Source organism: Odocoileus virginianus, chromosome 15 (assembly GCF_023699985.2).
Source record: "Odocoileus virginianus isolate 20LAN1187 ecotype Illinois chromosome 15, Ovbor_1.2, whole genome shotgun sequence".
Lineage (NCBI taxonomy): Eukaryota > Metazoa > Chordata > Mammalia > Artiodactyla > Cervidae > Odocoileus > Odocoileus virginianus.
This window is the reverse complement of record NC_069688.1, coordinates 65,087,474-65,115,166: the sequence shown is the minus strand read 5'-3', so window position 1 is coordinate 65,115,166 and position 27,693 is coordinate 65,087,474. Positions and strand designations below refer to the sequence as shown.

The 27,693-nt window shown below is 42.3% G+C and overlaps 1 protein-coding gene across 3 annotated transcripts; it reads right to left on the bottom strand.

Annotated features, from left to right (window-relative positions):
* Positions 1 to 1,505: 1,505 nt before the first annotated feature.
* Positions 1,506 to 27,669, bottom strand: IMPA1 (inositol monophosphatase 1). 3 transcript variants are annotated; one of them, XM_020872055.2, is made up of 9 exons: positions 26,093 to 27,669; positions 20,915 to 20,977; positions 20,407 to 20,540; positions 18,611 to 18,715; positions 17,337 to 17,382; positions 15,033 to 15,141; positions 11,891 to 11,999; positions 4,085 to 4,236; positions 1,506 to 3,078 (listed from the first exon to the last, which is right to left on the bottom strand). In XM_020872055.2, exons 1-9 carry the CDS (start codon positions 26,093 to 26,095, stop codon positions 2,963 to 2,965), a joined length of 837 nt encoding a protein of 278 aa, XP_020727714.1. In that variant the 5' UTR covers positions 26,096 to 27,669; the 3' UTR covers positions 1,506 to 2,962. The 3 variants fall into 3 exon arrangements, with proteins under 3 accessions (XP_020727714.1, XP_020727716.1, XP_070333562.1); XM_020872057.2 differs by lacking the exon at positions 26,093 to 27,669 and adding an exon at positions 23,801 to 23,908; XM_070477461.1 differs by lacking the exons at positions 1,506 to 3,078; positions 11,891 to 11,999 and having other exon boundaries at positions 4,119 to 4,236.
* Positions 27,670 to 27,693: the final 24 nt, after the last annotated feature.

The window sequence follows — 27,693 nt, the reverse complement described above, 5'->3', positions numbered from 1 at the left end:
CAGCAAAGAGACAGGCTGGGAATTCTGAAATGCAGATATTCTGTCCTTTAAGCCCAATTTATCTACTCAGAAATCTAAAAAGATTTCACTTTCTCCAGAAAACACTCGTAAAAGAACAAACTATGGCTGAATAAATAAAACCCATTCTCTTAAAAAATAATTAATACGTACCAATTTCTTTTCCCCACTAAAATATTGACCTTTACCGCTTGACAGTCAGAAAACTGACTTATTCATGATCCTTGCTCCCAAAGAGCTCAGCGTATTGTGGGGATACAGACAGACAAACAAAAACTCTTATTCACTGAGACAAATTCAATGTGGGTTTGCACAAAATCCAAAAGAAGAGGTGAGCCAAAGATGGGGTAGAGAGGCGGTGACCCTTGGCTTACGTTTTGGAAGGTGGGCACACATGTTGGGTCTGGTAGGAGGAGGGAATCCCAGGCGGCTGAGGCTGGGGTGAGGCCGACTCTGGTACTTCCCGGTGGCAGCTTGATCACAAGCTGCCCGTGGGGCTTTGGCCAAAAGAAGCCAGGACTGAGTGCAGGACTCCAACAGTGCAGGGACGCGGGCATCGCGTGCGGAATTCAGGTTTGCGTGTTGGAAACGAGGGATCAGAGATAAACTTAACCTGGCGAGCGGTGGCGGTGGCGCTGGCGCTTTAGTCTCTGAGTCGTGTTCGACTCTCGCAACTGTAGCTGCAGCCCACGGGCTCCTCTGTGAGACTTCCCAGGCCGGCACACGGGTGGGCTTCCACCTCCTCCTCCAGGGATCTTCCCGACCCAGGGGTGGGACCCGGTCTCCTGCACTGCAGGCGGCTTCTTTACTGACTGAGCCCAGGGAGGCCCAGGTGTACGTTACGTGGACTTCCACCCCAGTATCCTCGCCTGGGGAGGGACTGGATCTGAGAACATGATTTCTGCGGCTGCGCTGGGTCTCAGTCGAGCACGCAGGCTCCTCTGTTGCTGTGGGCAGGCGACTCTCGAGTGCACTGAGTTGCTCCACGGCAGGGGTGTCTCACCTGAGTCTCAGTCGAGCACGCAGGCTCCTCTGTCGTGGTGCGCAGGCGTCCCTCTGGCGGTGGACTCAGCTGCTCCACAGCAACGGAGATCTTAGCTCCCTGACCAGGGCTGGAACCCGAGTCCCCTGAATTGCAAGGGGACTTGGAGATTCTTAACCACCGGACCACCACATAAGTCCTTTTTTTTTTTTCATATTTATGTGAGGGATTAGATTTTAAGTGAGAGATCTGGGCGTTAGCGTGGAGGAGAGACTGGAGGGGCAGTAGTAACTCAAGACTATTGTAACAGTTCAGGAGGTAACTGTCCAGGTGTTGCAGTGGAGATGCAGAACCGGAGAAAAATTCCAGAGACACTTCCTGATACATCTGAACACAAGTGGTGGCCAACTGCGCAGGAGGTGAGAGGCACGGGAGGGAAAATATCACCTGTCTGCCTGGGTAAAATACTATGAACTAAGAGAAAAAATGTAAGGAGAGGAACGGATGGGAGCAGGGATTGAGTTTATTTGGAGACACGTTCAGCATGAGACATCTGCAATACATTGAGAGAGATTTTACTTGGCCTCTGGAAGCATGAGTCTGGAGCTCAAGAGACAGAATTCTAGAATGATGCTATCTATTCAGGGAAATCCCCAGCCTTTGAGTGTGGCTGACTTAAAGAGTCACATCTGCTGAACAGAAAAGAATGGAAGTGAGAGTGACGACTTGAGAGACCAGGTTATAGGAGGCACAGCGGTCTCCTGCTTGCCTCCTCTCTCGGTTCACTTCCTCCGGGGGAAGGCCGTCGCCACGTGATGAGGACACAGCTACGAAGATGGAGAGGAAGGCAAGCCTGGAGCCACCAGACAGCAAGGAGCTGCCGCCAACAGCCACACAAGCGAGACTGAGGAGGAGCTTCAGCCCCAGTCAAACCGAGATGCTGCAGCTCCGTTCAACGTCTCGGCTGCAAGCGCATGGAAGACCCTCGGGACAGGATCCTCGCGAGGGTGCCCGGAACCGCTGCTCCCAGACTGTGCCGTGGTAAGCAGGCACCATGGACGCTACTGGGCTCGGGGACAACGTGTTCTGTGCAACAGGAAACCGACACAGGCGGCCACGCGGGCGCGGGGAGAGCGCTGTTTCTGGCCCACCAGTTTCTGCTCGGCTCCAACTGCCACCACTGTCGATTTAAAACAAACGCACAGCGAGAGCGGCGGGGTGAGTTTTGTTTGGTGCGGTCACTGGAATGGCATGGTAATATGAAATGCTAACAGGAACAGTAACATGAAATATAAAAAGGATGACCAGATAGTTCTTATGTCCAAATCTGAAGTAAAATTACAGAGTGATCAGCTCATTACTTTCCGTAGCAACTAGGAATTACTACCTTCAAAATACTCATTCTTTCAATGCTTATTTTTGGATTGCCTCCTATTTGACAGGTACCATGTTTGGTTCTACATTGATGAATAAAACAAGGTTTTCTGCAGAGAAGAGATCTTGGTCTAGGCAGTATTCATTATATACATCTTACAAATTTACTATGGCTTTTGAAACTAAAGAAAAAATTTTCCAAAAAGTTAACTGTCTCATTAAGAATGCATATGCACAGAAATAGTAACTCAAAATTTCACAGGCTCATAAATACTTAGAAACTCTAAACTGCTAACTGGCTATTTCAGCTGATGTGATAACCTATCTCACCAACTGCCTGTGTACTTTCCCAAAGTACATTCTTACCACACAGACATTTTTAAAACAATGAACTATTTCATCCACTCTTGCACACCTACTCTTAGTAAAACACAGAACAAGTTGTAGTTTTTAAATATGGACGCTGAAAGCAATTTACACCAATCATATTGTTCAAGTGAAACAGAAGTCCTGAATTTTGTTAACACCACGAGCACATCAGAAAACCTGGGGAGACCAACTGTGACTGAATGTGTGAAGCTGTCAGAGTTAATCTTCATCATCTCTTTGAAGAGGTATTATCTGAATTTCTTTGGCTATCCTTTCTGCTAATGTTTTACTGCTTGAAGCAATTACTCTTCGTGACATCAAATCAAATGGTCCACCTAAAATCAAACATGGAAAATGGTTATATCTTGTAAAAAATAATTCCTACAAAACAAGCATAGCAGTATGTACTGTGGTTGATCGTAACATTTTATATTTTCTATTATCTTGAAAAAAAGCTACACTGTGTCATAACCACAATGTTTAAGCTTTGCTAATACATAAATGAGTTTCTCAGCATCTTTTAGAAATCCCAGTTTTGAAGGAAGTGGGGGGTCTGACACACGTCATCTTTATTTCATGTTTGGGACCTACTGACAGAAAAGCCGAGGCCAGGGATCTGCACGCTGCTCTCCTTCCCAGCTCCTTAATTCTTTGCTGCTTTTCTCCAAGACAGCTGGTGAATTATTTTAACCCAGGTTCACTCTTTACTTTTAAAAATTTCATCATCAGTGCAGAGAAAGTATGTAACTCCCCTAGGGCCAAGGCAGAAAGGGATGGTGGAGGAGGCCCATACTCAGCTGCCACCACAGTCACCACTCAAAGAGCTTTTGGCACAACCTCAGATCTGGTGCCCTTCTAGACTTTCTCTATAGCCTCTCTAGAGTTCCTGGTACTCATAGTTGAAGAGGCTTGAAAGTGAAAGTGAAAGTCGCTTGTGACCCCATGGACTATACAGTCCCTGGAATTCTCCAGGCCAGAATACTGGAGTGGGTAGCCTTTCCCTTCTCCAGGGGATCTTCCCAACCCATAGATTGAACCCGGGTCTCCTGCATTGCAGGCGGATTCTTTACCAGCTGAGCCACCAGGGAAGCCCTGAAGAGGCTTAGCTATTTATTAATTGCACACTACCATTAACTTTTCATTTTTGCCTCAGTCTCCCAATATATGCCATTTTGATTCTGCAGAAAATTACATGGTTTGAGTTGCCTTGAAGAGCTGAAGTATAAACATTGAAAAAATATTAAAGGGAAACATTAAAAGATACATCTAAAAAAAAAGGCCATATTTGGAGGACAGTCCCATAGGTATGGAAAGAAATGTTTTCTGGTTCCGCGGTTTTACCTGTGACATCCAGGAGCACTCCGCCAGCTTCAGTCACAATGATGCCAGCACCTGCAACATCCCAGCAGTGAATCCCCATTTCATAATACGCGTCCGCAGCCCCAGCGGCCACCAGGCACATGTTCAGAGCTGCTGTTCCAACACCCCGGATCCTAACAGACAAGACAGGAAAAAATAATTCTTCAAGTAAGGCATTCCTCCTTAGCTTCAGTTTCAAGTATGGACTGAGAACACTTGAACCAATCTACCGAATGTTAAAAAAAAAAAAGGTGGCACTGAATTTTAAAATCAAAATACGTAAAACCTAATTATCATGATACACTAAATAAATGACAGAATGAATCCTAACAAACCAATCAGGTGTAAGGTAAACATTAAAACGATGATACTTTGGGAAGAAAATCACTGAAGAAAATGCTGTAATTCTGCTGCCACAGCATGCATGCCTCGTCACTGTGGTCTAAACCCGGGGACGACAGCCCCACGACACAAGGAGTCTGGCGGAGCTTCGTGCGAGGGTGCCCCTGGTCGCCCCCAGTGGCGCGGGCATCAGCACGTGCGACCAGGAGGTGGCAGCCCTGCCGGGCCTTCTCACTGAACCTTGTCCTTGGAAATACACCAAGTCAGGGTGAGTACAGACATCATTATATCAGCCATTGTAATAATAACTGATTCAGGAAAGAATCATCAATAAATGCTAAAATGATTGATATTTACACATTGAAGTATCTCCCTATAAGATACATCATAATTACAATGGGAAAGATGGCAAGATCACTACTGAGTGATCAGAGTTAGCATCCAGTAATGGGACAAACGGCGTCCCTGGTGGCTCAGCTGGAAAAGAATCCACCTGCAATGCGACCTGGGTTCAGTCCCTGGGTCGGGGGGTTCCCTGGAGGAGGGCGTGGTCACCCGCTGCAGTGTTCTGCCTGGAGACTCCCACGGACAGAGGAGCCTGGCGGGCTGCAGTCCCTGGGGTCACAGAGTTGGATACACACACACGCACACGACGGAACAAGGGTGCCCTGTGTCTCCTGACAGAATGCACTGAGGAGGACATAACAGTGCTTCTGTTGCATTCCTGACAAAATTGCATAACCCAAATCTAATCAAGGAAATCCAACAAACTCAAATCAAAACACATGCTGTAAAGCAACTGCCCTACATTCTTCAAAAATGTCACGGTCATAAAAGATAAAGGCTAAGCAACTGTTCCAGATTAAAGGGCATTGATGAGGGCTTCCCTGGTGGCTCAATGGTAAAGAATCTGCCTGCCAATGCAGGGATACAGGTTCGATCCTTGGTCCGGGAAGACCCCACGTGCCAAGGAGCAACTAAGCCCAAGCACCACAACTCCTGAGCCAGGGCTCTGGAGCCTGGGAGCGGCAACTTCTGCGCCTGTGCGGGGGCTGTGCTCCCAGACCAGATGAGCCCCCACAAGGAGGAGCCCCAGCCGCCGCAGCTCAAGAAAGCCTGTGGGCCACAACAAAAATATTACTCAGCCATTAAAAAGAATTCATTTGAATCAGTTCTAATGAGATGGATGAAACTGGAGCCCATTATACAGAGTGAAGTAAGCCAGAAAGATAAAGACCATTACAGTATACTAACACATATATATGGAATTTAGAAAGATGGTAATGATAACCCTATATGCAAAACAGAAAAAGAGACACAGATGTATAGAACAGACTTTTGGACTCTGTGGGAGAAGGCGAGGGTGGGATGTTTCAAGAGAACAGCATCGAGACATGTATATTATCTATAGTGAAACAGATCACCAGCCCAGGTTGGATGCATGAGACAAGTGCTCGGGCCTGGTGCACTGGGAAGACCCAGAGGGATCGGGTAGAGAGGGAGGTGGGAAGGGGGATCGAGATGGGGAATACATGTAACTCCATGGCTGATTCATGTCAATGTATGACAAAACCACTACAATATTGTAAAGTAATTAGCCTCCAACTAATAAAAATTAAAAAAAAACAAAAAAGAAAAAAAAAACAAAAAACAAAAACAACCAACCAAACAAACAAAAAAGACCCAGTACAGCCAAATTATATAAATCTTAAAAAAAAAAAAAAGGCTTGATAAGAATAACACTTAAAGTGCAGCATGTGATTCTGGCTTGGACCTTGGATTAGAATTCTTTCAAAATTTAATTGTCACTATATTAGACAATGTATCAAAGCTAATTTCCTGATTTTTATGACTGTGTTGTGGTTATCTTAGAGTATGTCCCTTTTATCACAAATATACACACTGAAGTATTTAAGAAAAAGGAGTTGCCATGTCTGTAAATTAACTACTTTCAAGTGGTTTTTACTCAAACTTCTTCTTTTAATTGTTTGAAGGTGAAAGTGAAGTTGCTCAGTTGTGTCTGATTCTTTGTGACCCCATGGACTGTAGCCCACCAGGTTCCTCCGTCCATGGGATTTTCTGGGCAAGAATACTGGAGTGGATTGCCATTTCCTTCTCTAGGGGATCCTCCCAACCCAGGGATTGAACCCAGGTCTGCCGCATTGCAGGCAGATGCTTTACCCTCTAAGCCACCAGGCAAGTCCTATGAAGATAAAGCAGTCAGGTCTGTTCACTGAGACCCTTCATTATTTTTTAAGAAATAAGAGGATTTCACATGTCAGTGGTATTGTATGACACATGGAATCTAATTTTAAAAAACTGAGACAAATGAATTTATTCACAAAACAGAAACAGATACTGAAAGCAAGCTTACGATTCCCAGGGGAAACATGGGGGAGGAACCCATCAGGGCTTGAGATGAACACACACACACTACTACATGTAAGACAGACAACCAACAAGGGTCTACTGTCTAGCACAGCAAACTCCACTCAATATTCTGGGACAACCCATGTGAGAAAGGAATCTAAAAAAGAATGAATATGAATGTACATAACTGAATCACTTTGCTATACACCTGAAACAAACACAACACTGTAAATCAACTATACTCCAATAAAATTAAAAAAAAATAATGTGATATCTGTTTTGTATCTAAAAAGTAAATATAAACTAGTACTGTGCCTAGTACATCCTTCATGCCAAAGCAATTTAACAACAAAAAAGGACCAGAATTACATGATGCCCTTGATTTTAAATACATTTTACTGCCTACAATTTTACTATGTATCAAAATTAAGAACTAGCAATTCTGAAAATGTCCATAGATATATAAACTCAAATTAAAATTATGGCTTTTTTCAGTTTATCAAGAATGGTGTACTTTCCTCCTTTCTCAGGGGATATGTGATAGTTCATACCTCACATCACAGAAAGAAACACCAAGATCTTCCACAAATCATCTCCTGGCATTCTATTCAGACATTGCACCCTGGGCTGGAAGACCAACACTGGATGCAATGCTTCTACCTACTCCTGATGTATCTCAATAGCTCTCTGGCAAGAGGTCTTTTGATCAGTAAGTATAGTCTTTTATGGGTAAGTATTACTAAAGATAGTACTTAATCACCAAACAATTGAGGCTGTGGCCTAGATTTTGCAAATGTGTTCTGTCTGAATCCCATGTTAGTCTGATCCTCCTTTTCAGTTAGGATGGTACAGAGCTAAAAAGAACCTATCTATCTTCAGAATCACAAAGATTTGAGTTTGCTTCCCTGCTCAGCTGCTTAAAAGCTGTAATTTTGAAAAATTTTCTTCAAATCTTCTTCAAATTTTAGTCTTCTTTTCATCGAAATGGGGATACCAACTTGGCTACAGCTGCAATGATCAGAAACAACAGAAGCAAAGCACCCCATGGAGGGCCTAGCAGATTAAAGGGTCTCAAAAGAGGAGCCAAGTCATGATCAAATCATTCCCTAAAGCAACACACAAGAAACATCATTGAAATAAACAAATATAGTGCATTTCATTAAATGAATCCCCCCCAAAAAGGAAATGGGATCCATAATGATTTACTTTGCCTCATAAATGTCATTTACAATTAATATACAATTATACTTCAACTTAAAATAAAGGAGGTGGTGAGCTTCCCTGGTGATCTAGTGGTAAAGAATCCACCTGCCAATACAGGGGATGTGGGTTCAATCCCTGGTCTGGGAAGACCCCACACTCCATGGAGCAACTAAGCCTGGACACCACAACTACTGACCCATGTTCCAGAGCCCGTGAGCCACAACTCCCGAGCCCGGGTGCCCCAGAGCCCGTGAGCCACAACTCCCGAGCCCGGGTGCCCCAGAGCCCGTGAGCCACAACTCCCGAGCCCGGGTGCTCCAGAGCCCGTGAGCCACAACTCCCGAGCCCGAGTGCCCTAGAGCCTGTGGCCCACGGTGGAGAGCAGCCCCCGCTCGCCACAACTAGAGAAAGCCTGAGCATGGCAACAAAGACCCAGCACAGCCAGAAATAAATAAGTCTTTAAAAAGTAAAAGAAATGAAAAATCCTGAGAAATGAAAGAGAAAATGACATGCCAATCCTTGTCTCCTACACCTAACAGGGATTCCTAACAGAAATTACACAGAAGAGAACTAACGGAAGAAGAAACTCTGAAACCAGGAACCCAGATCACAAAGTGAACAGAAATGGAAAAAAGTAGACACAGCCGCATGTAACTACGGTGAAACATCTAACATCATTAATAACAGTGTTTGGATTTTTTCTGGCTGATAAACTTCCTCTGCAAAAGGAAAAGCAAGCACAGAAGTGAACAAAATAAAAGAAGGAAAAAATAATATAAGAGATAATAGAACTTAGAAATGAAGAGGAATAAAAAAAGACAAAACTTTATCAGAAATTAAGACTGAATCACAAGGTACCCTTAAACAGAAGAGATGCAAATGAAAACTTGAAAAAGGGCAGTGAGAAAAAAAACAATAAAAGAAAGTAAAAGGGGCCACAGAGAAAGTAACAGAAGAGAAGATACAAAGGAGGTTGAATGTTACTGCTGGTGTCTTTGAAGAAGAAAATGAAAATAGCTTAAGTGAACTAATATTTAAAATTTAAGAAAACTTGCTAGAAAACAAGAAAAAGAGACATTAATCTATCAATTAAAGGGAGAAAACCATCCCACAACAAGCAACTCTAAGAATTCCAAGATATACCCTTATAAAAGTGTCAGCCATGAAAGATTAAAAGAAAAAAAAATTTCTCAGAGACTCCAAACAAAACATGAAATAATTCAAAAGCCAATAAAATCAGACTGGCATCAGATTTCTCAAAAACAACATACAAAGCAAAGCAACAGTGAAACATGATTTTTAAAGAAATATTCTTCATACTTTCTTTCACTAAGGATGTTCTATCCAGCCAAGCTATCCTTGGAGTTTTAAGACCATAGGAAAACAGTTTGGAATATGCCAGAAATCATGGAATACCACGCACAGGTGCCCTTCCCAAGAAATCTACTAGAGGATGAGCTTCACCAATACAAAGGTGATAGGTGTTAAAGCAAAAAAAAGAGACCAGTCTTGAAAATTCCCTGAGCAGACCAAATCAGTTTAGTCATGAAAACAAAGGTTAATTTAGCACATTTTACAAAAGTAACTAGACCTGGATCATCTCTTGCTTATGCTTCTGAAAATTACAAGCAAACTTAAATTGTTTCTCAAGGTGGATATGAGTTAGCCACTAATCAATGCCCTATCATTTAAGAAAATTCTATTATAGTCAATCATTTTGAAGAATAACTAGTTGCTGCCTTCTTATTGTATAAGCTGCTTTATAACAATACATGGCTGAGCCTCATCCCATGTTTTGGTCTGGGTGTTCCTGGTTTGCCAAGTGTCTTTTTGGTTTGTGCATAATAAAAATTGAATTCAGTGATTCAATGGTTTTACTTGTTATTTCTGAACTTTTGACACCAAGATAACTTCACAGGACAGTGACCATTTTATAAAGGAAAAACTAAGACCACAGGATGGGACTATGGGTGAAACAATATGTAGTAGTAATATGCCTGATAAATTAGCAAGAATGTAACTTAAAAAAAAAAAACTAGACTGAGAGGGAGAGAAAAAGAGAAAAGCAGAGTAAAATCACTGAATGTTATACAGGCAACAGGCAGAAGCTAAGCAGTTCTGGAGTCTTTACAGAACTAACAGAACAGTTAAGTAAGAAAAGAGAATATTAAGGGCATTATAAAGAGTTTTAATATAAAAGAAACCCATGAGAATAAAATTGAATCTTTTATAAATAGAAAAAGAGAGGAAAAAAAAGAGGATACACTAAATAAGTACAGAGTACTTAATATAAAACATAACAATATACAAATCATAATACAATTACAACATAAGATAATACAAAATTGAGACCAAACAAAATGGTCATATAAATAAATGAATAAGCCTAACTTTTTTATTAAAAAGAAAAGATTTTCAAATTGATTATAGAGCAAAACTCCACTCTATGCTGTATTCAAAAGGTGCACTTAAAATGCACTGATTTCAAAAACACTAAAAATAAAGGTGGACAAAGATTAACCAGACAAATGGAAACAATTAGACTTCAAGTCCAAACATCAAAGTACAAAATGTACTTTTTTCCAGTGTATATAGAAGTTCCACAAAAACTGATCATATACTAGGCCCAAAGGGAACATAAAGCTCCATAAAATATATTTATTACAATGTAATAAGACTACAAATTAAAAAACAAAACTAAGAAAGCACAAAAAGCATTTCCCCATGGAAGTTTAAGAATACAACTCTTGGGTAAAAGTGGAAATACAAACAGAAGTTACAAATTTTGCAAAAAATAATTGCAATGAAAACACATCAAAATCTGTGGGATACATTTAAAGCAGCAATCAGATAAAAACTCATAGCCTAAATACTCACCTCAATAAAAATCAAAGCATAAAAATAAATTCTCTACTTAAAAAGGGAAAAAAAAACAGGAAACAATAAAATTAATGACAAGAAAGCACAATGATGAAAACAATAAAGCAGGGAGGATAAAGACAGCAGACCAGATTAATAATCAAAATCCTGGTTCTTTCTTTAAAAAAAAACACTGACAAGCGGCCAAGTAATTTAATCAGGATTTTTTAAAAAGAAGAACAAATAACATAAAATAAGAAATGATAAGGGGGCAAGAAAACTACTGACACAGACAGGTCAGAAATGAACTGTAAGAGTCTACCTTGCCTACCTTGTGCAAATAACTTGAAAACTTAGAGAAAGTGGGTAACGCTCAGGCTACGGAAATGTTCCAGGTTAAAGGCGGTGAAATAGACACGACAACCAAACGTAATGCTAACTCTAGACTGAATCTTGCCCTGGAGGAAAAAAATGCTATAAAAGACATAGATTAGCTGACAAAACTAAGTATGTGTGGATAGATAAAGTTACGAAGTCAATAGTTGTACTGTGGTTACAGAAGAGAATATCCCTGTTCTTAAGAAATAACAAACTGAATTATGTAGGGGTAAAGAGCCACACACTAAGTAATTTATCATGAAATTGCTGAGGGGGAAAAAAGGAGAATATTTACACAAACACACACACATACACAGAGAAAGAGACAGAAAAGAAGGAATGAGAAAATGATAAAGCAATGGGTACAATGTTAACAATAGCTGAATTGTTTCTTATAGGTTTTTAACTGCATACTGCTGTTTCTTATAGGTTTTTATTTCTGCAAATTTTTTAAAATTTCAAATTATTTTCAAATAAAGGTTTTAAAAATCACATTTTAGAATTACGGTACTGACTCCATGTCTATTAATTAAAAGTTCATTTCTAAATAAAAATTCATTCCTTAGAATGTCAAATTATCTATAGCATTAATATAATAGAATGTTCAACTTCAGGGGTAAAGTAAAAAGAGCTTACCCATGGATGGGAAGGCAAAGAAGCCTTTCCATATTAGAAAGAATAATTCTCACAGTCTCTGGTGTTCTGGAAGAGCCCAACTCTGTCACCAAGAGAGATTTGGTAACATCTAAAAGAAAAAGTTTCAAATAATTACTACAGTTTATAAATAAGAACCTGACAAAAAAATTTGACACTTGTAGCTCAACAAATTGGACATTTTTATCCTTCTTCCTAGTTGAATCATATTTGTTTCTTTCTGAGGCTTTAAATATTTATGAATTCTTCTTCTCTTTTAGTCATTTTATCATCATTTTTATAATCATCAAAGGGCATCTAGCTTCTTAGCCTACCTCCCCAAAAGTGCAGAATATAACCAGTTTGCCTACATGCATGATACATTTAGCCACCAAATGCCTTATATATGTTTTTAAAAAGTAGAATTTAAAAATAATTTATATATAGATTTGAAATAAAACAAAAATTAAAATTAAATGGTACCACTGTTAAATGAAGAACTAAAGAGACTCTTGATGAAAGTGAAAGAGAAGAGTGAAAAAGTTGGCTTAGAGCTCAACATTCAAAACAGGAAGATCATGGGATCTGGTCCCATCACTTCATGACAAATAGATGGGGAAACAATGGAAACTGTGAGACTTTATTTTTTTGGGCTCCAAAATCACTGTAGATGGTGACTGCAGCCATGAAATTAAAAGATGCTTGCTCCTTGGAAGAAAAGCCATGACAAACCTAGACAGTGTATTAAAAAGCAGAGATATCACTTTGCCAACAAAGGAACATCTAGTCAAGGCTATGGTTTTTCCAGTAGTCATGTATGGATGTGAGAGTTGGACTGTAAAGAAAGCTGAGCACCTAAGAATTGATGCTTTTTGAACTGTGGTGTTGGAGAAGACTCTTGAGAGTCCCTTGGACTGCAAGGAGATCCAACCAGTCCATCCTAAAGGAAATCAGTCCCGAATGTTCATTGGAAGGACCGATGTTAAAGCTGAAACTCCAATACTTTGACCACCTGATGCGAAGAACTGACTCATCTGAAAAGATTCTGATGCTGGGAAAGATTGAAGGCGGGAGGAGAAGGGGATAACAGAGGATGAGATGGTTGGATGGCTTCACCGACTCAGTGGACATGAGTTTGAGTAAGCTCCAGGAGTTGTGACGGGCAGGGAGGCCTGGTGTGTTGCAGTCCATGGGGTCGCAAAGAGTTGGACATGACTGAGCGACTGAACTGACTGACTGACTGTTGGTAGAAATGTAAACAGGTGTAACCACTATGGAAAACAGTACGGAGGTACTGTTTAGAAAACTAAAAATGGGGTTGCCATATGATCTAGGTGGACATATATCCACACAAAACTGTAACATGAAAAGATACATGCACTCCTACATTCACCGCAGCACTATGTACCACACCCACGATATGGAGGCAACCTAAACGTCCATCAACAGATGAATGGATAAAGAGGATGTGGTACATATATACAGTGGAATATTACTCGACCACAAAATGATGCCATTTGCAGCTCCATGGATGAACCTAGAGGTTATCATACTAAGAGAAGTGAGAAAGATACAGACAAACACCATACGACATCACTTACATGTGGAGTGTAAAACACGACACAGATGAACACCAATGAAACAGAAAGCGGCTCAGATACAGAGAACGGCCTTGGGGTGGCCCAAGGGGAGAAGAGGTGGGGCAGGGGAGGATTGGGAGTCTGGGATTGCGGAATGCAAGCTACCACATATAGAACAGATAAACAAGGCCCCGTACAGCACAGGGCACCACGCTCAACATCCTGTGATCAACCACAATGGAAAAGAATACAAATGTGTACAATGGAACCACTCTGCTGTATAGCAGAAACTCACACACTATAAATCAACTATACTTCAATAAAATTAATCATCTGACCTCCACTTAGTAACCTGACAAATTATCCAGTGCTTCCCATTTTTCTCTTTGAAACACTGTGACCAAAGCTCAGGACACACTCAACCCTCCTGGTTCACAGGCTACTCTTGGGACACCTCACACTTCACCTGTGCCCACAGCTGAGATGTGCCCGCCAGCTTGTTCCGAGCCCTGCTTATTACTGTGAACTCTTCTAATGATCACATAACCTGTTTAAGTGAAAGAAATAACAGAGAAGGGGAAAGAATTCTTTCTATGAAAGCTGCCACATTCCTTCAATTCTAAGATGCACATTTTTTTCACATGTTAACATCTCGAAAATTAGGATGTATCTTCTAATCTCTGGGGTCTTAGAGTTCAATAAAAAGAAAACAAATTCAAAATCTGCCCTCAAATTAAGAGCCTGAGGAGAAAAATTATAAAAGCGGAGGAGGATTCTAAAGTTTTTGCTGCACATAAAAGAATCTGAAAAAAAAAAGAAAAGAAACGAACCTGCAAATGTAAACTGTGGAAAATGTTGGGATTGCTTTAGGGAAGATAAGTGCCTCCAAAACACAGTGAGCTGCCCTAGAGAAAGCAGACTTAAAAAGGCCAATCACTATGCTCATTACAAAAAGTTTTATGCCTCATTTAAAAAAAATTTATCCAAGTATAGTTGATTTACGATGCTGTGTTAGTTTCTGTTGCACAGCAAAGTGATTCAGTTATAGCTTTATATATAATATATGTGTATCTAGGTATTCTTTTCCATATTCTTCTCCATTATGGTTTACCATGGGACCCTGAATATAGTTCCCTGTGCTATACAGTAGAAAGGTGCTCTTTACCCATCCTTATATATAAGAGCTTTATGTCTCATTTTAAATGATTCCCAACTTGAAGGGCCTTTTCCCTTTCGATTTACTAATAACTAGTCCCAGTGGCATCAGAGCAGAGGAATTCTAGAAAGAATCTGAGACGCAGGGCTGAAGCAATGACCCAACAGCGCCCTGCGGTGGGAAGCGCGCTCGCTCCCCAGGGCCCCTAACAAAGCCCATCCTTGCGTACACGCCCGTCTGCTCGCTGTACCTGCCTCCCCAGCTTCCACGGCCGCGTCCACAACTGTGGTCACGATGAGAAAGTACAGAGAAAACAGACACACTTACGAGTCAGGTCATGCTTGGAGAATACCAAGGTTACCGTACGAGTGCGTGGTCTGAATCACACCAAACATGAGGGTGAACCCACCTTCTTGGCGTGAAACCTGCAGTTTCTGCCCATTACAAAAGGCACCTCTTCCTTTCCGGCCAGTGTACATCTTATTTTCCAGGCAACTGTACACAATTCCAAACTCCATCTGCGGAAGGAACAATGCAAGCTTTCTTTACCAAACCTGAGCATTTTTCTTCATTCAATCAATACTTTTTCTAAGAAAGCAGCAAGAATATCTGGTACGTTAATGTTTTTAAACGGCTAGACTGTGGGCTATTTGAAATGCTAATTCCCAGCTGAGCCGAGGAAGAGGTCATCAGGTCTGAACCCTGAGTCTCCTCCTGTCAGGTTCCAAACTCGAGGTGTATGTTTTGACCTCTCTCCTTCCCGCCTCAGATGAAGGCAGATCTTCCCTGTTTTCTAAGGTGCCTCTTTCCTCCTGTGTCACACTTCTCTGAAAGCCTGCTCCATCAACAGATCCCTGTCTCTTGGGCTGTGATTCTGGTACTTTCTCGCTAGAGTGACCCTCCCTCACCAGGCCTTCGTTACCTTCCTGTTCTCCTCACTGCCACAGAGTGGTCTAGACTTTGGGTCTCTCGCTCTCTTTCCACATCGCGACCTGGCTTCTGCTCTGATCGTGCTCTCTTGAAGCTCCCTGCAGAGAGGCCGTGAACGGACCCTCACGGACCGGGCGTCCTCTCTGAGGGTCTGGGGGCTGCGGGCCGCCAGCCGCCAACGCCGTACTCTGTGGTCCTGGTGCTGTCCTCACGCTGCTCTCTCTTGGGGCCACTTCTTCTTCCGACTGTCCTCTCTGCCTAACCCCCAACAGTTGTGTGTCTCAGCCGTTTTCACCCTTCCTTTTCTTCCAATTCCCTTTTAGCTCTCTTGATTGCAACAGGCTTTTTCTTTCCACTCCACAAAGTCAACTACCCTTATAGGTGTGGCTCCCATCAACCCCATCACCGCAGGTCAGGAGCTGTGCTTCGGAACCTAGGCTTGCAGAAACCTCAGCCACAGAGGTCACGCTCCCTCGCAACCTGATCATGCATGCCTCAGTCCTTCCCCATGAGTCAATTTTATCTTGAAAACACTTCCTGATTTTGGCTATTTCCTCAGTTATTCTCACTACCTCCATCTCAGTTCAGAATTGCCCACCCCTCTGGTGTGGCCTTGAACGGTGCTGGAATCATCTGGCACTCTGCACTGAAAAACCTCTCCTGGTTTCCAACCACCTCGAAGCCACTAACTGTTCCGGCACAGACAGACCACATGGCCTCATGGCCTGACCACAGCAAGCTCACCTCGCCAGTTCTGCTCCGACCATTTCCAGAGTTCCACTCACAACAAACATCTCACTGTCGCCCATACACATTCTGCTCACCCCCAGACTGTTCTTTCTGATTAAAATACTTTCCTTTTCTTCTTTACCTGGAAAATTCCCAATATGACCCAACTCACATGACCAAATTCTAAGACCCCTTCAATTTATTATGAAGACTTCCTCAAACCGCTGCTGACAGGATTCGTTACACCCTCTTCACGTTCTTACTTTTTATTTTTTTATAGTTCGACATCTAACTTTTGCACTGAACTGGGAATTCAACAGTCCAGAATGGATGATAAGAGAAATGCTCACTTATCTCCTTTTGAAGGTTCTCACTGATTAATACAATCCTGTGCCTAAGATTTCATTTGCACTAATTTATGTCTTTTTTTAATTTATGTTTTTATTTTCAGGGTTTTCTTAACTCTTTTGTGTACATGTTGATCAAATATATCACAAGCTTCTTGAAGACAGTTATGTAAGGTGTTATGTAATGTTAAATATCATTCATTTTTTTATTAATCAAATACTCAGACAGCATGGAAATGCAATAGGTGTAGAGTGTACGCTTACTGGGCTTTAGAAATAGTAAGTATTTAGGTTCCTGAATATACTCAGTATTTTCTCATCACACTTGGCCCCTACCACTTCCTGGTCTTTCCCTTCACTAAATGTCTACTAAAGCATTCCTAGCTCAGTACCCAACTCTTTCATTAAACATTTCAGATCCTATATCAACTCCTATCATATTCACATATATAATGGTGATTAAATACTGAATCATATTTCAGTTACTTGTGCATATTTTTTCCTTGTAAAATCTTCTCAGAAGACACTACGTTTTCTTCACTGGGAAAAAGTATCACAACAAGTTTAGCAGGTCTGTATTTTATTTCAAAATAATGGTACTACATATATTGAATAGAGACAACCTAAATTTATCATGGAGACTCATTTACTCTTTCTCAGAAAACGACAGCAAGGCATTTTACCAACCATAAATTTAAACAACATACCTTTTTATTTACCACAAAGCCAATTGAAACAGCTACAAAAGGAAATCTTAAAAAAACAAAACAAAACACAAATTTACCAAGGTAGAACTTATTTTCAACAAACTGTTTTTCATGATATAACTGCTTACAATTTTTCTCCTATGAACAGTCTCATCCCTTCCCAGAACTGTGTGTATAGTATGCAACCCTCTGTATAAGTATGGGGCAGGGGCGGAGGAATACACAGATGTATACATGCAGAATGCTTCTATAGACACGAGACATCTCTGAAAGGATCCACGAGAAACTGATAACAACAGCTGCCTCCGGAAACAGATTCTGAGAAGCTGGGATTGGAAGTGGGAAGGCCACTTGGCACCACATGCCTTTCTATACTTTTTGAATGCCAAGTTCCACGAATATAGCTTAAAGGTCAACAAAAATGGGATCATACTATCCACTGTACTATAATCTTCTGTATGTTACCTCATATCATGAGCATCTTTCTGCAGTAACATTCTATTATATATAGATCCTACCTCTTAGCTTTATGGCTTTAACAGTTCTATTTGTAAAGATACATACAGCCACATACGACAACTTCAAATATAACAACCATGTGTCATCCCACCAAACTGGGCTACTTGTTGAAACTCTTAATTCCATCAGGCTTTCTTCTATATATCTGGACTTATATACTTAATTTGTATATATATATATACTTTTTTTTTCCCTACATATTCTTCTCAGCATATACTGAATTACATACTTACTTTGTGCCAGGCACTATATTAAGTTTTTATATAAATGTACAACTCATTAAGTCCCATTAACAATTCTATGAGGCAGGTACCATCAATGTGCCCATTTTAGCAAAAGAAAAAAATAAAACTGAGGCTTAAAAAGATTAAGTTAACTTGCCCAAGGTCACAAGGTCACATGCTCTAAACCCATGGTCTTTCTAAAGTTTTTTCTCCTGGATTAAACGCACTCTATAAATGAATACTCTAGTACTGAGTTAGTCAGGTCCTTAATTGATTTCAAAGCAGCAATGTTGCTTGCATACATCTTTATGTGGTTTCAACAATGAGAAAAAGAATGGTGAACAGGGCACTTGACTGCACATGTCTATAACATTAATAGTTCATTACCTCATCCACAGCTGAGGAAAATTATGCATAACATATTTTACAACTACAGAATTCTCTAAAGTATATGTGGTTATGAAAACCATATTGAACAGTCCATTCAGTTAATACACGAACAATTACAATATTAAAATTTTTAAAACATACCCGTGTACAAAGTTAGTTGTTCCATCAATAGGGTCAATGATCCACGTAGGGTTGTCAGTTAAGATACTTTTTTCCCCAGCTGCCACAGACTCCTCACCAATGAAACTAAAAGCAAATATGACAAATTCTGAATCTTTACAGTTTTCAACAATTTTCAAACCTTTAGTCTACTATAAAACATAACAAAAGTCTACACAACTACACTTTTCTATTGTTTTTCCTACAGACAGATGAAAGTGAGAAAATTTTATTTCCCCCAGAACAAGTCATGTGAAAGATGACAGAATTCAAAATTCTCAAATGTATTACTAAGATAAGAAAAGACACACGCTGAAAAAAGGCTTTTATTGCAGATGATAACTTACTAAGGAAATGTGGAGGTTTAAGTCTACCAACTCTCTCATAACCCTCTCTTCAAGAGGTAGAGCTTAATGTCCCTGGCCTTGCGTGTGAATCTGGACTTAGGGACTCGTTTCTAACCAAAAGAACAAAGGTACGTGACAACGTGCAATTCTGAAGGCTCTTTGACAAAATGACACTGAGGTTTCCGTCTTACTCACTATTTCTCCACCTTCCCCTTCCCTGTTTTCCAGGTGAAGCTGCTCACCACACGAGGAGCCGCTCTGTGGAGGGGCCCCCATGGTGAAGAAACTGAAGGAAGCTGCCAGTAGGCAGGCCATGAGGAGCTGAGTCACCAAAACCATGAGCGGATGGGTCCTCAGCCCCGGCTGAGCCTTGAGGAGATGACAGTTCGACTCTAACTCGATGAGACCCTCGCCAGGACCACGCAGTCCAGCTACTCCCGTATTCCTGATCCTAGAAAACTCTGTTATCTAGAGCTGCTAAGTTTTTAAAGAGTAACTTGCTATGCAGCGATAATACAGAGAACATGAAATAAGTTAAAGAGAAAGAAAATCACCCACCAAAATTACTGTATCAATATGCATTCCTAAAACATACTCCACAGTAAATGTCAGGTGAACTCTGTAAATGGTGTCTGAATTCATTGGATTTCTTCTTTCCTTTCCTACTTTCTTTGTTATTTATGTCCTTTATTCAAAACTGAAAAGTCCTAATAATCATTACCATGAGTATCTTTTATGTCTTTTTCTCTTAGCTATAAAAACCTTTTTACTGAGAGAAAGCATATGCAGATTTAAACAATTTTTTTTCTCCTCAGTGGCTAAAATACCAGGAAAGGTCAATGGCATGATGAAGAACTGCCAAATGACAATGTTAAAACTTTTAAAACGATGACAATATTTCAGTTATATTTCTGTGACCGTAAGAGAGACAGATTTTAGTATTTTCTCTCAAACTCAAAGCTACCACTCCTTTAGCACCTAAAAATGTTTGCAATATAGAGAATAAAACTGAACTTTCAAATCTTCTCTATGACAGACATTTGTCACATTAACTTCCCAGCATCTAACACTCCTCTTTCTATAAAGGAATCCAAATATCCCCTGTTCACTGCTCCCTGGAAGTTTGAGCTTAGGGAAAAAAACCCTAAGTTCAGCAAGTGATGTTTTTGCACATGATTTGTAACCTTGAGCTAATGGGGTAAGACATCCAAAGAGAGTAGTCAGGAGTGAGGCAGCTAACCCTGACCCAACCCTAACCAGCTCTGCCTTCCTCCCTGGTTGCTCAGTCCTACTCTCAGGGATTCTGACACCCTCCAAATAAATTCCAGTTCAGCTTAAATTAAGGACAGTCAATTTCTGAGTCTAAAGTCAAAATTCTTGGACTCCAACCTAGATTTCATTTTTATCACATGAAACTGACATAAGCAATACCTGTGAGATGGATACTTTTCCTTTATGGATGAGATAAGCATTTTTTCAACTTTTTGGTCAGTAGCAGTTACCAAATCAGCCGGAGAACTTTTAACCATAATATTCATTTCATTCTTGAGAGCTTCACGAACCACCTAAAAAGATATTTTTTGGTAAGCAAATAAGAAAAGCATATAAGTCATTTTAAATCAAATTAAAAGATGAATAATAGAAATGATTTGAAACAATCAATCTGCCTGGAATGATATTCTTAAATATTTCTTGCCACAATGTATATAAAATAAACCCTTAGTGGTTATGACTTTCTATGTATAAAACCATAGACTCTTACAACCAATTTTAGATATACAACTGTTATTACAAAACATTTAATGACATAAAATGGAAGTATTCACCCATTAAGTAAATTGAAAACAAATCCAGATCAATAAAAATACATGTTTTGTTTAAGGAGGCAACCACATACTACCCACATCCATCACATCATAGCTGAAATTTCAGTTCGTACCTCTCCAGCTTGTCCTGCTAGGGTTACTGCATAATCCATGCATTCCTGCCAAGGATCAGCCATCTTCTCAACAAATTCAAAACATACAAAGACAAAGCAGTTACAAATTGCTTAAAAAGTCTTAATTACAGAAGTTCGTTCACAAAAACATCTCAATTTGCAAAATACTTCCCTTCAGGATTCACCCTCCTCCTGATTCTAGAATTCTTTTTTTTTTTTTTCCTCTATTCATTCACAGGTTCATTAAGAAACATTTTTAACCTAGCCTCATTCACTTCTATTGTAGAAACAGTTTCATAACAAAAAGTATTCTATGAAAGTGTTTCTCAAAGGGCCCATACCATATCTACTTTAAAAAACAACAATCATCTGAGGAATGGAGAAGAAATGACACAAGAAATATTCTAAAAGATAGACGCATATTTGGGTTTAAGAATAAAGTAAAAATTCAAAAAAGAATACAGAGAACAGTTAGCCCTCAGTATCTGCAGTTTTGGCATCCATGGATTCAAATGACCATGGATGGAAATTAAAGAAGTTTTAAAGGGAAGGGGGAGAAAGCACTAATTGAGTATGGTGCTTTGTACATGTAAAATTATTTTTAAAGATACTATAAAGATGAAGAACTTAAAGCTCAGTGAATATAACTAATTTGCCTAAGGTTTTGTAGACAGATGACACAACCAGAATTTGAACTCAATTCTGAATTGAAAGTCCACTGCTCTTTCTACTGTGACATTCTGAGGAAAGAAAATTCCAGGACTAAAAAAATGTATAAAGCTAAAAATGAATTGCCCCAGGTTTCAGAGAGGGCAAAAAATAAAACAGTTTTGTCTTCTGAACTGTCCAACTTTCCACTGACTTTTTACAGAGAAGACTAAAATAACTCACCACAGGCTTAACCACACTCCAAAATCTGTACCTAGGACTGTGAAGCTTTTTTAAGCTGTCAGATTCAGAAATGTGTGGCATCATTTATAAAGCAACCCTAATTGTTTAATCTTTACAGTTGAGAATAACTGACAGAGTTTCACCCTGGAGACTGGTCTGAAATCCCAATCATGGTGCTCACAGTATCGGAATGGGGATGAGAGGGGATGGGGGTGGGGGCAAAAGACAGATACTTTCAGCTGTTTCTGCTAGCTGTTTCTTCTTAATATATATATTATATGTGTGCGTGCTCAGTCATGTCTGACTCTTCGCAACCCCATGGATTGTAGCCCGCCAGGCTCCTCTGTCATGGGGTTCTCCAGGCAAGAGTACTGGTGTGGGTTGCCATTTCCTTCTCCAGGGGATCTTCCCAACCCAGGGATCAATCCAGGGTCTGCTGCAACTCCTGCCTGGACTAGCGGATTCTTTTACCACTGAGCCACATGAGAAACCTGTTTCTTAATATAAGCATTTAAATGATTTTAGAAGGAAGCCACTTTTTGAGTTACTCAGAACAGTTTAAGAATTGTTTCTAAGATCTTCTTTCTTCTTTTCATTCTTACTCCTGTCCCCTTCTTCTAGGCTTCAACAGAACTGGATGTTCTCATGGTGAATCTGCTTTCTAGAGGGAAACTGTGCTTAAGCTACTCATATTTCCCCCTTCTCACAGCTCTGATATGTGTAACTCCTACCAAATCTTCTGGGCTCATTTCAAAAGTTACCCTTTCTTCTGGGGATTTTTCACCCAGAGGCTGTACTTGTTCAATCAGTTGAGAGCTATGCACTGACTATTTATTCAACGAGAAGCACCTAACAGGAGAACACTGACCTGGTCTTAGGTACCAGATATGATTTCCCTAAGAACACGATTCAACCAAGATTTGAAGGACTAACTCAACTGCAGGACTCCTGGTATGTGAAGAGGAACCAAAAGGCCTAAGTGCCAGCTCGGAGACTAAGAGGAACAGGAGGAGGGGTGTGGCTGGGGGTCGTGCCACGGTGCTCACCCCTTAGAGGCATGATTCCCATGCGAGAGCCATGAGGCCTCACACATGGGGGCTGCAGAACAAGGCCGCCGGCAGGGTGGGGGGAGGAACGGCGGCAGGGAACCGCTCTGGGAGGAAGGGGCCAGGGCACTCAGCAACAGAGTGGACACGGACCATGAGGAAGGGGGCGAGTTTAACGAGGCCCGGATTTCCCACCTAGGCAAATGAATGGATAACGGTGACATCAACCGAAACATGGACCGATAGAAGACAGGCAAATCTGAGATCTGGGTAGGAGATGGGGAAATCAGAAGTTTAATTAGGAGAGCGTGAGGAGCCTTTGTGAGGCCAAACGGAGAGGGGCGCTGGGCCGCTGAACACACGGGTCCTGACCTCAGAAGGGAAGCACGGCCTGCAGACACAAACACGTCAGTTACGCGAGCAGGCAGCCACCGAGCGCCGCCTCTGACTGACACTGAGGAGGCCGCCCCGCCCGGGAGCCCACCGGCCGCCGGCCGTCATTCCTGGCGCTCTCGGGGGTCTTCCGCACACTGCTCAGCTGTGCGCGCGCCTTTGCCTTCCAACCAGTCTTACGACAAGCCCAAAGGCAGCGCCGCCTTCGCCTGCTCGGAGACGAACCCCTGAGGCGCGGTGGACTTCTCTGCCCCGCTCGCCGCCCCCTGCCGCCCGTCCGCGGCGGCGCGAATCGCGGTCGGGGGCTGGCGGGGACCACCCGCCCCGGACACGGCCGGGCCTCTGGGCCTCCTCTGGGATCGGCGAGGCGAGAGCCAGTGGGTCACCCCGCACCCGCCGCTCAGAGGCCCCGCGGTGCGGGGGTCGTCCCGGGCTCTCAGCCGGGGCCTCCGCGCCGGGCGCCCCCGGCCGAGCCCACCCCCCGCCCCGGCCCGCGGGGCCGTGGGCGCCAGCCGCCCCCATGCCCGCCCAAGTGCAGCGGGGAGACCGGTCTCACCTCAGGGCGGCGGGCGCACCAGCCTGTCAGACCCTCGGCGCTTCCGCAGCGAGAGGGCAGCGGGAGGAGGGGAGCTGGAGCGTCCGCCCGACAGGAAGTCCCGTCCTGGGCGGGGCCTGCTCATGCCCCGCCCACACCGCGCACCCCTGCGCCCAGCCCCCAGCCCCCAGACCCCAGCGGCTCAAAGCTACCGGAGGCGCCCCGCCCTGCCTAGGCCTGCGGGGTCTGGCACCTTCTCTTTCATCTGTGCTTCTTTCTCCTGTCCATACATTTGTCTGTAATTAAAAGAAAATTCCTCTCTATTTTGCCATCTCTCGCGTCTTTCATTCCTTCCCGTTTTCCTATTTCCATTTCTTTCTCCCTGTCTTTCATTCCATCCTGTGGATGTCTCTGGCTTTACAACTTTTGTTAAACCTATGCTGCCTGAAAGAGGAGAGTGAAAACGTTGGCCTGAAACTCAACATTCAGAAAACGAAGATCACAGCATCTGGTCCCATCACTTCATGGGAAATAGATGGGGGAACAGTGGAAACGGTGAGAGACTTTATGCTTTTGGGCTCCAAAATCACTGCAGGTGACGACTACAGCCATGAAATTAAAAGACGCTTGATCCTTGGAAGAAAAGCTATGACCAATCTGGACAGCATATTTAAAAGCAGAGACATCACTTTGCCGACAAAGGTCCGTCTAGTCAAAGCTATGGTTTTCCTAGTGGTCATGTATGCATGTGAGAGTTGGACTATAAAGAAAGCTGAGCCCGGAAGAATTGATGTTTTTGAACTGTGGTGTTGGAGAAGACTCGTGAGAGTCCCTTGGACTGCAAGGAGATAACCAGTCAATCCTAAAGGAAATCAGTCCTGAATATTCATTAGAAGGACTGATGCTGAAGCTCCAATACATTGGCCACCTGATGCAAAGAACTGACTCACTGGAAAAGACCCTGATGCTGGGAAAGATTGAAGGTGGGAGGAGAAGGGGATGACAGAGGATGAGATGGCTGGATGGCATCACCAACTCAACGGACAGAAGTTTGAGTAAGCTCTGGGTGTTGGTGATGGACAGGGAAGCCTGGCGTGCTGCAGTCCATGCGATCACAAAGAGTTGGACACGACTGAGTGACTGAACTGATGCTGTGTAAACCTACACTATATGTTTGCGTGTTGTAGGGGTTCCTAAGGAGCCTCTTCCAAATGTTCCAGTTTTGCAAGAGGATTATTTTGAGCTAAAGGCAACTGAGACCTGGTGAATGCAAGAGAAATTACTGTCCCTCCCTTAACTACCTAGAAGAATTTAAATTAGGGGGTTGTCTCAGAAAACAGTTTATTACTGGAGATATACTTTATCTAAAGGGCCCATCTAAATGGTAGGGCAAATATCTAATTACCAAACATCTGCTTTTCTTACCATTCTCCTATCCTTGGAAGCTCCCAGGACCCATCCCATTCCTTAACTCAGGACGGTGTATCAGTTCAGTTCAGTCGCTCTGTTGTGTCCAACTCTTTGCGACCGCATGAACCTCAGCACGCCAGGCCTCCCTGTCCATCACCGACTCCCGGAGTTTATCCAAACTCATGTCCATTGAGTCGGTGATGCCATCCAACCATCTCATCCTCTGTCATCCCCTTCTCCTCTCACCTTCAATCTTTCCCAGAATTAGGGTCTTTTCAAATGAGTCAGTTCTTCGCATCAGGTGGCCAAAGTACTGGAGTTTCGGCTTCAACATCAATCCTTCCAGTGAACACCCAGAACTGATCTCCTTTAGGATGGTATATAGTTCTCATTTTGCTTTTCTGCCTCTGACCCTCTCCTGCATGTGGGGTCTCTGGCCCTCTTATGTTTGTGGAATTCTCGTAAGTATAAAATTAAATTTGATTTTCTCCTGCTACCTCTGTCTCATGTCATTTTAGGGCTTCCCTTGTGGCTCAGCTGGTAAAGAATCCACCTGCAATGCAGGAGACCTGGGCTCGATCCCTGGGTTGGGAAGATCCCCTGGAGAAAGGAAAGGCTACCCACTCCAGTATTCTGGCCTGGAGAATTCCATGGACTGTATAGTCCATGGGGTTGCAAAGAGCCAGACATGACTGAGCAACTTTCATTTTCATGTCAATTTAATTCTTAGTCCAGCCAGAAGAGCTTACGTTTCCTAGAGGCAAGTTTTCTTTCTTCTGAACAATATATTCTAGTTAACCCATGATTAATAGATAGTTGATAGACAGATAGGTATTTGTTGGCCAGAACCAACCGCCCCTATTAAGAATTCTCTTGGTTACTTACCATTTACTGAGGACTTACCATGCTTCAAGCACTTCTGTTTTCACATGCATTATTTTACTTGAATGTTGCGACAGTACTGTGAGAAGATATAATCAGCTGCATCATATGGATGAGGAAACTGAGGCTCAGGGAGGTTATGTATCCTCAAGTCACACAGCAAGAGGAGAGTGTAGAAAACACTGACTCCAAAGTCCACACTCAGGGAATGTGGAGTGTTGGCATGATGAGGTTGCATCACATGAGGTGCAAGGACTAGTCTATGGTCCTTAAAATGTTTCCTCTTCTTGAAATAACACATCTGGCATGATACAGTCTTACCATTATAATGCAAATGGAAGTGCACAGATACAAGATGTCACAGCAGGATCAAGGAAGCAGGTTATTTGGCTTTTTGTATTTGCAGTGATTTCTTCTCTTAGCTTGAGCAGAAGATGGGATACTGTGACCAATGTATTGCAAATGAGAATTCTCAAAGGTGAATGACATGAAGCGTGGGACCAATTCTCAAACCTCACAAAGAGCCAGAACTTTGTCTCCTTCGAAAGAATGATGCTGTATCTGATTTGACAACCTTGATTTGTCTAATAAAAGTTGCATTTGTTTTCTTGATGAAAAAAATAACTTCAAAAATTAGATTTTTGGTTCTTCATTGTCAGTTATCTTAAAAGAATAATCTTGCCAACTGTGTGATGACAAGTGTTGGGTTTTAACCAAATAAAATTTTCCAGGCATTTGCAAAAATGTCATGAGTCCTCTTTAAACTTCATTTAAATAAACATGGTCCCACTGCTTTGGCAAAGCTGCTAAAATCAGAGTACTGGAAGTGAAATAAGATGGATGGACTATCTCACTCCTTCAAATTAAAAACTATTTCAAGCTTCCTACCTCAAATGAGCAGAAAGTACAGCTTTTTCTTGGGGCCTCAGCTGCTACTTTACAATTGTCAAGTAACTTGGAAATTTCTCAGTCCAAGGAAGCTGTTCTGCTTTCAGATGCCTGACCAAAAGTGAAATGAAGAGTCCTCTAGGGCACAGGGAGGTCTGGTGCTCAGATCTGGTTTTGGCGGCATTGCACACTGGCTCCCTGCTATCCACAAGGCTTTTGTCCAGTGCTGAGCAGTTCAGGTGGCTGCGGAGAACTGGTGCCTGGGGCATTGCTCTTGGCTTCCCAAAGGGGACGTTTTTAAAGTCACAGTCACGCCTGCAGGCTTCGTTCCCAACCCTCGATTGTGTACTGCTGTGCCAGAGTGCTTGGGTGTTGTGGAGGGCTCAGCTTCCACTGCCTCCAGACAGAATCTGCTGCCTGGCCTGGTGTCCAGGTCACCACTCCAGGCTCCCTAATAAGGAGATCCCTCTTAGGGGCTGTTGATACCTTTTCCTACTAGCTGACTTCCACCCATGAGAACCTGGAGGAGAGGTGCGATCCAGTGCCGCTGACACTTGCCGAGACCCGAGTGTCCGTGGAGAGGTGCTGGGAAGGGCGGCCTTTGTCAAGCAGAGCACTCCTCGTCACCTGCCTGAGTGATGGGCGTCCAGCTGCACTCAATTTGTGTAGTCAAGAGTGACCTTCATCGTGATCCCTCCCCAGTCCTGGGTATCTTGCTAACTCTATTTAGTCTC

Excerpts from the sequence above, each read along its gene's own strand:
- IMPA1 (XM_020872055.2), bottom strand. Across the intron at positions 15,142-17,336 it reads GCTTTGTGGTAAATAAAAAG|ATGGAGTTTGGAATTGTGTA; the intron begins GTATGTTGTTTA and ends TTCCTTCCGCAG. Across the intron at positions 4,237-11,890 it reads CTTTGCCTTCCCATCCATGG|GATCCGGGGTGTTGGAACAG; the intron begins GTAAGCTCTTTT and ends CTTGTCTGTTAG.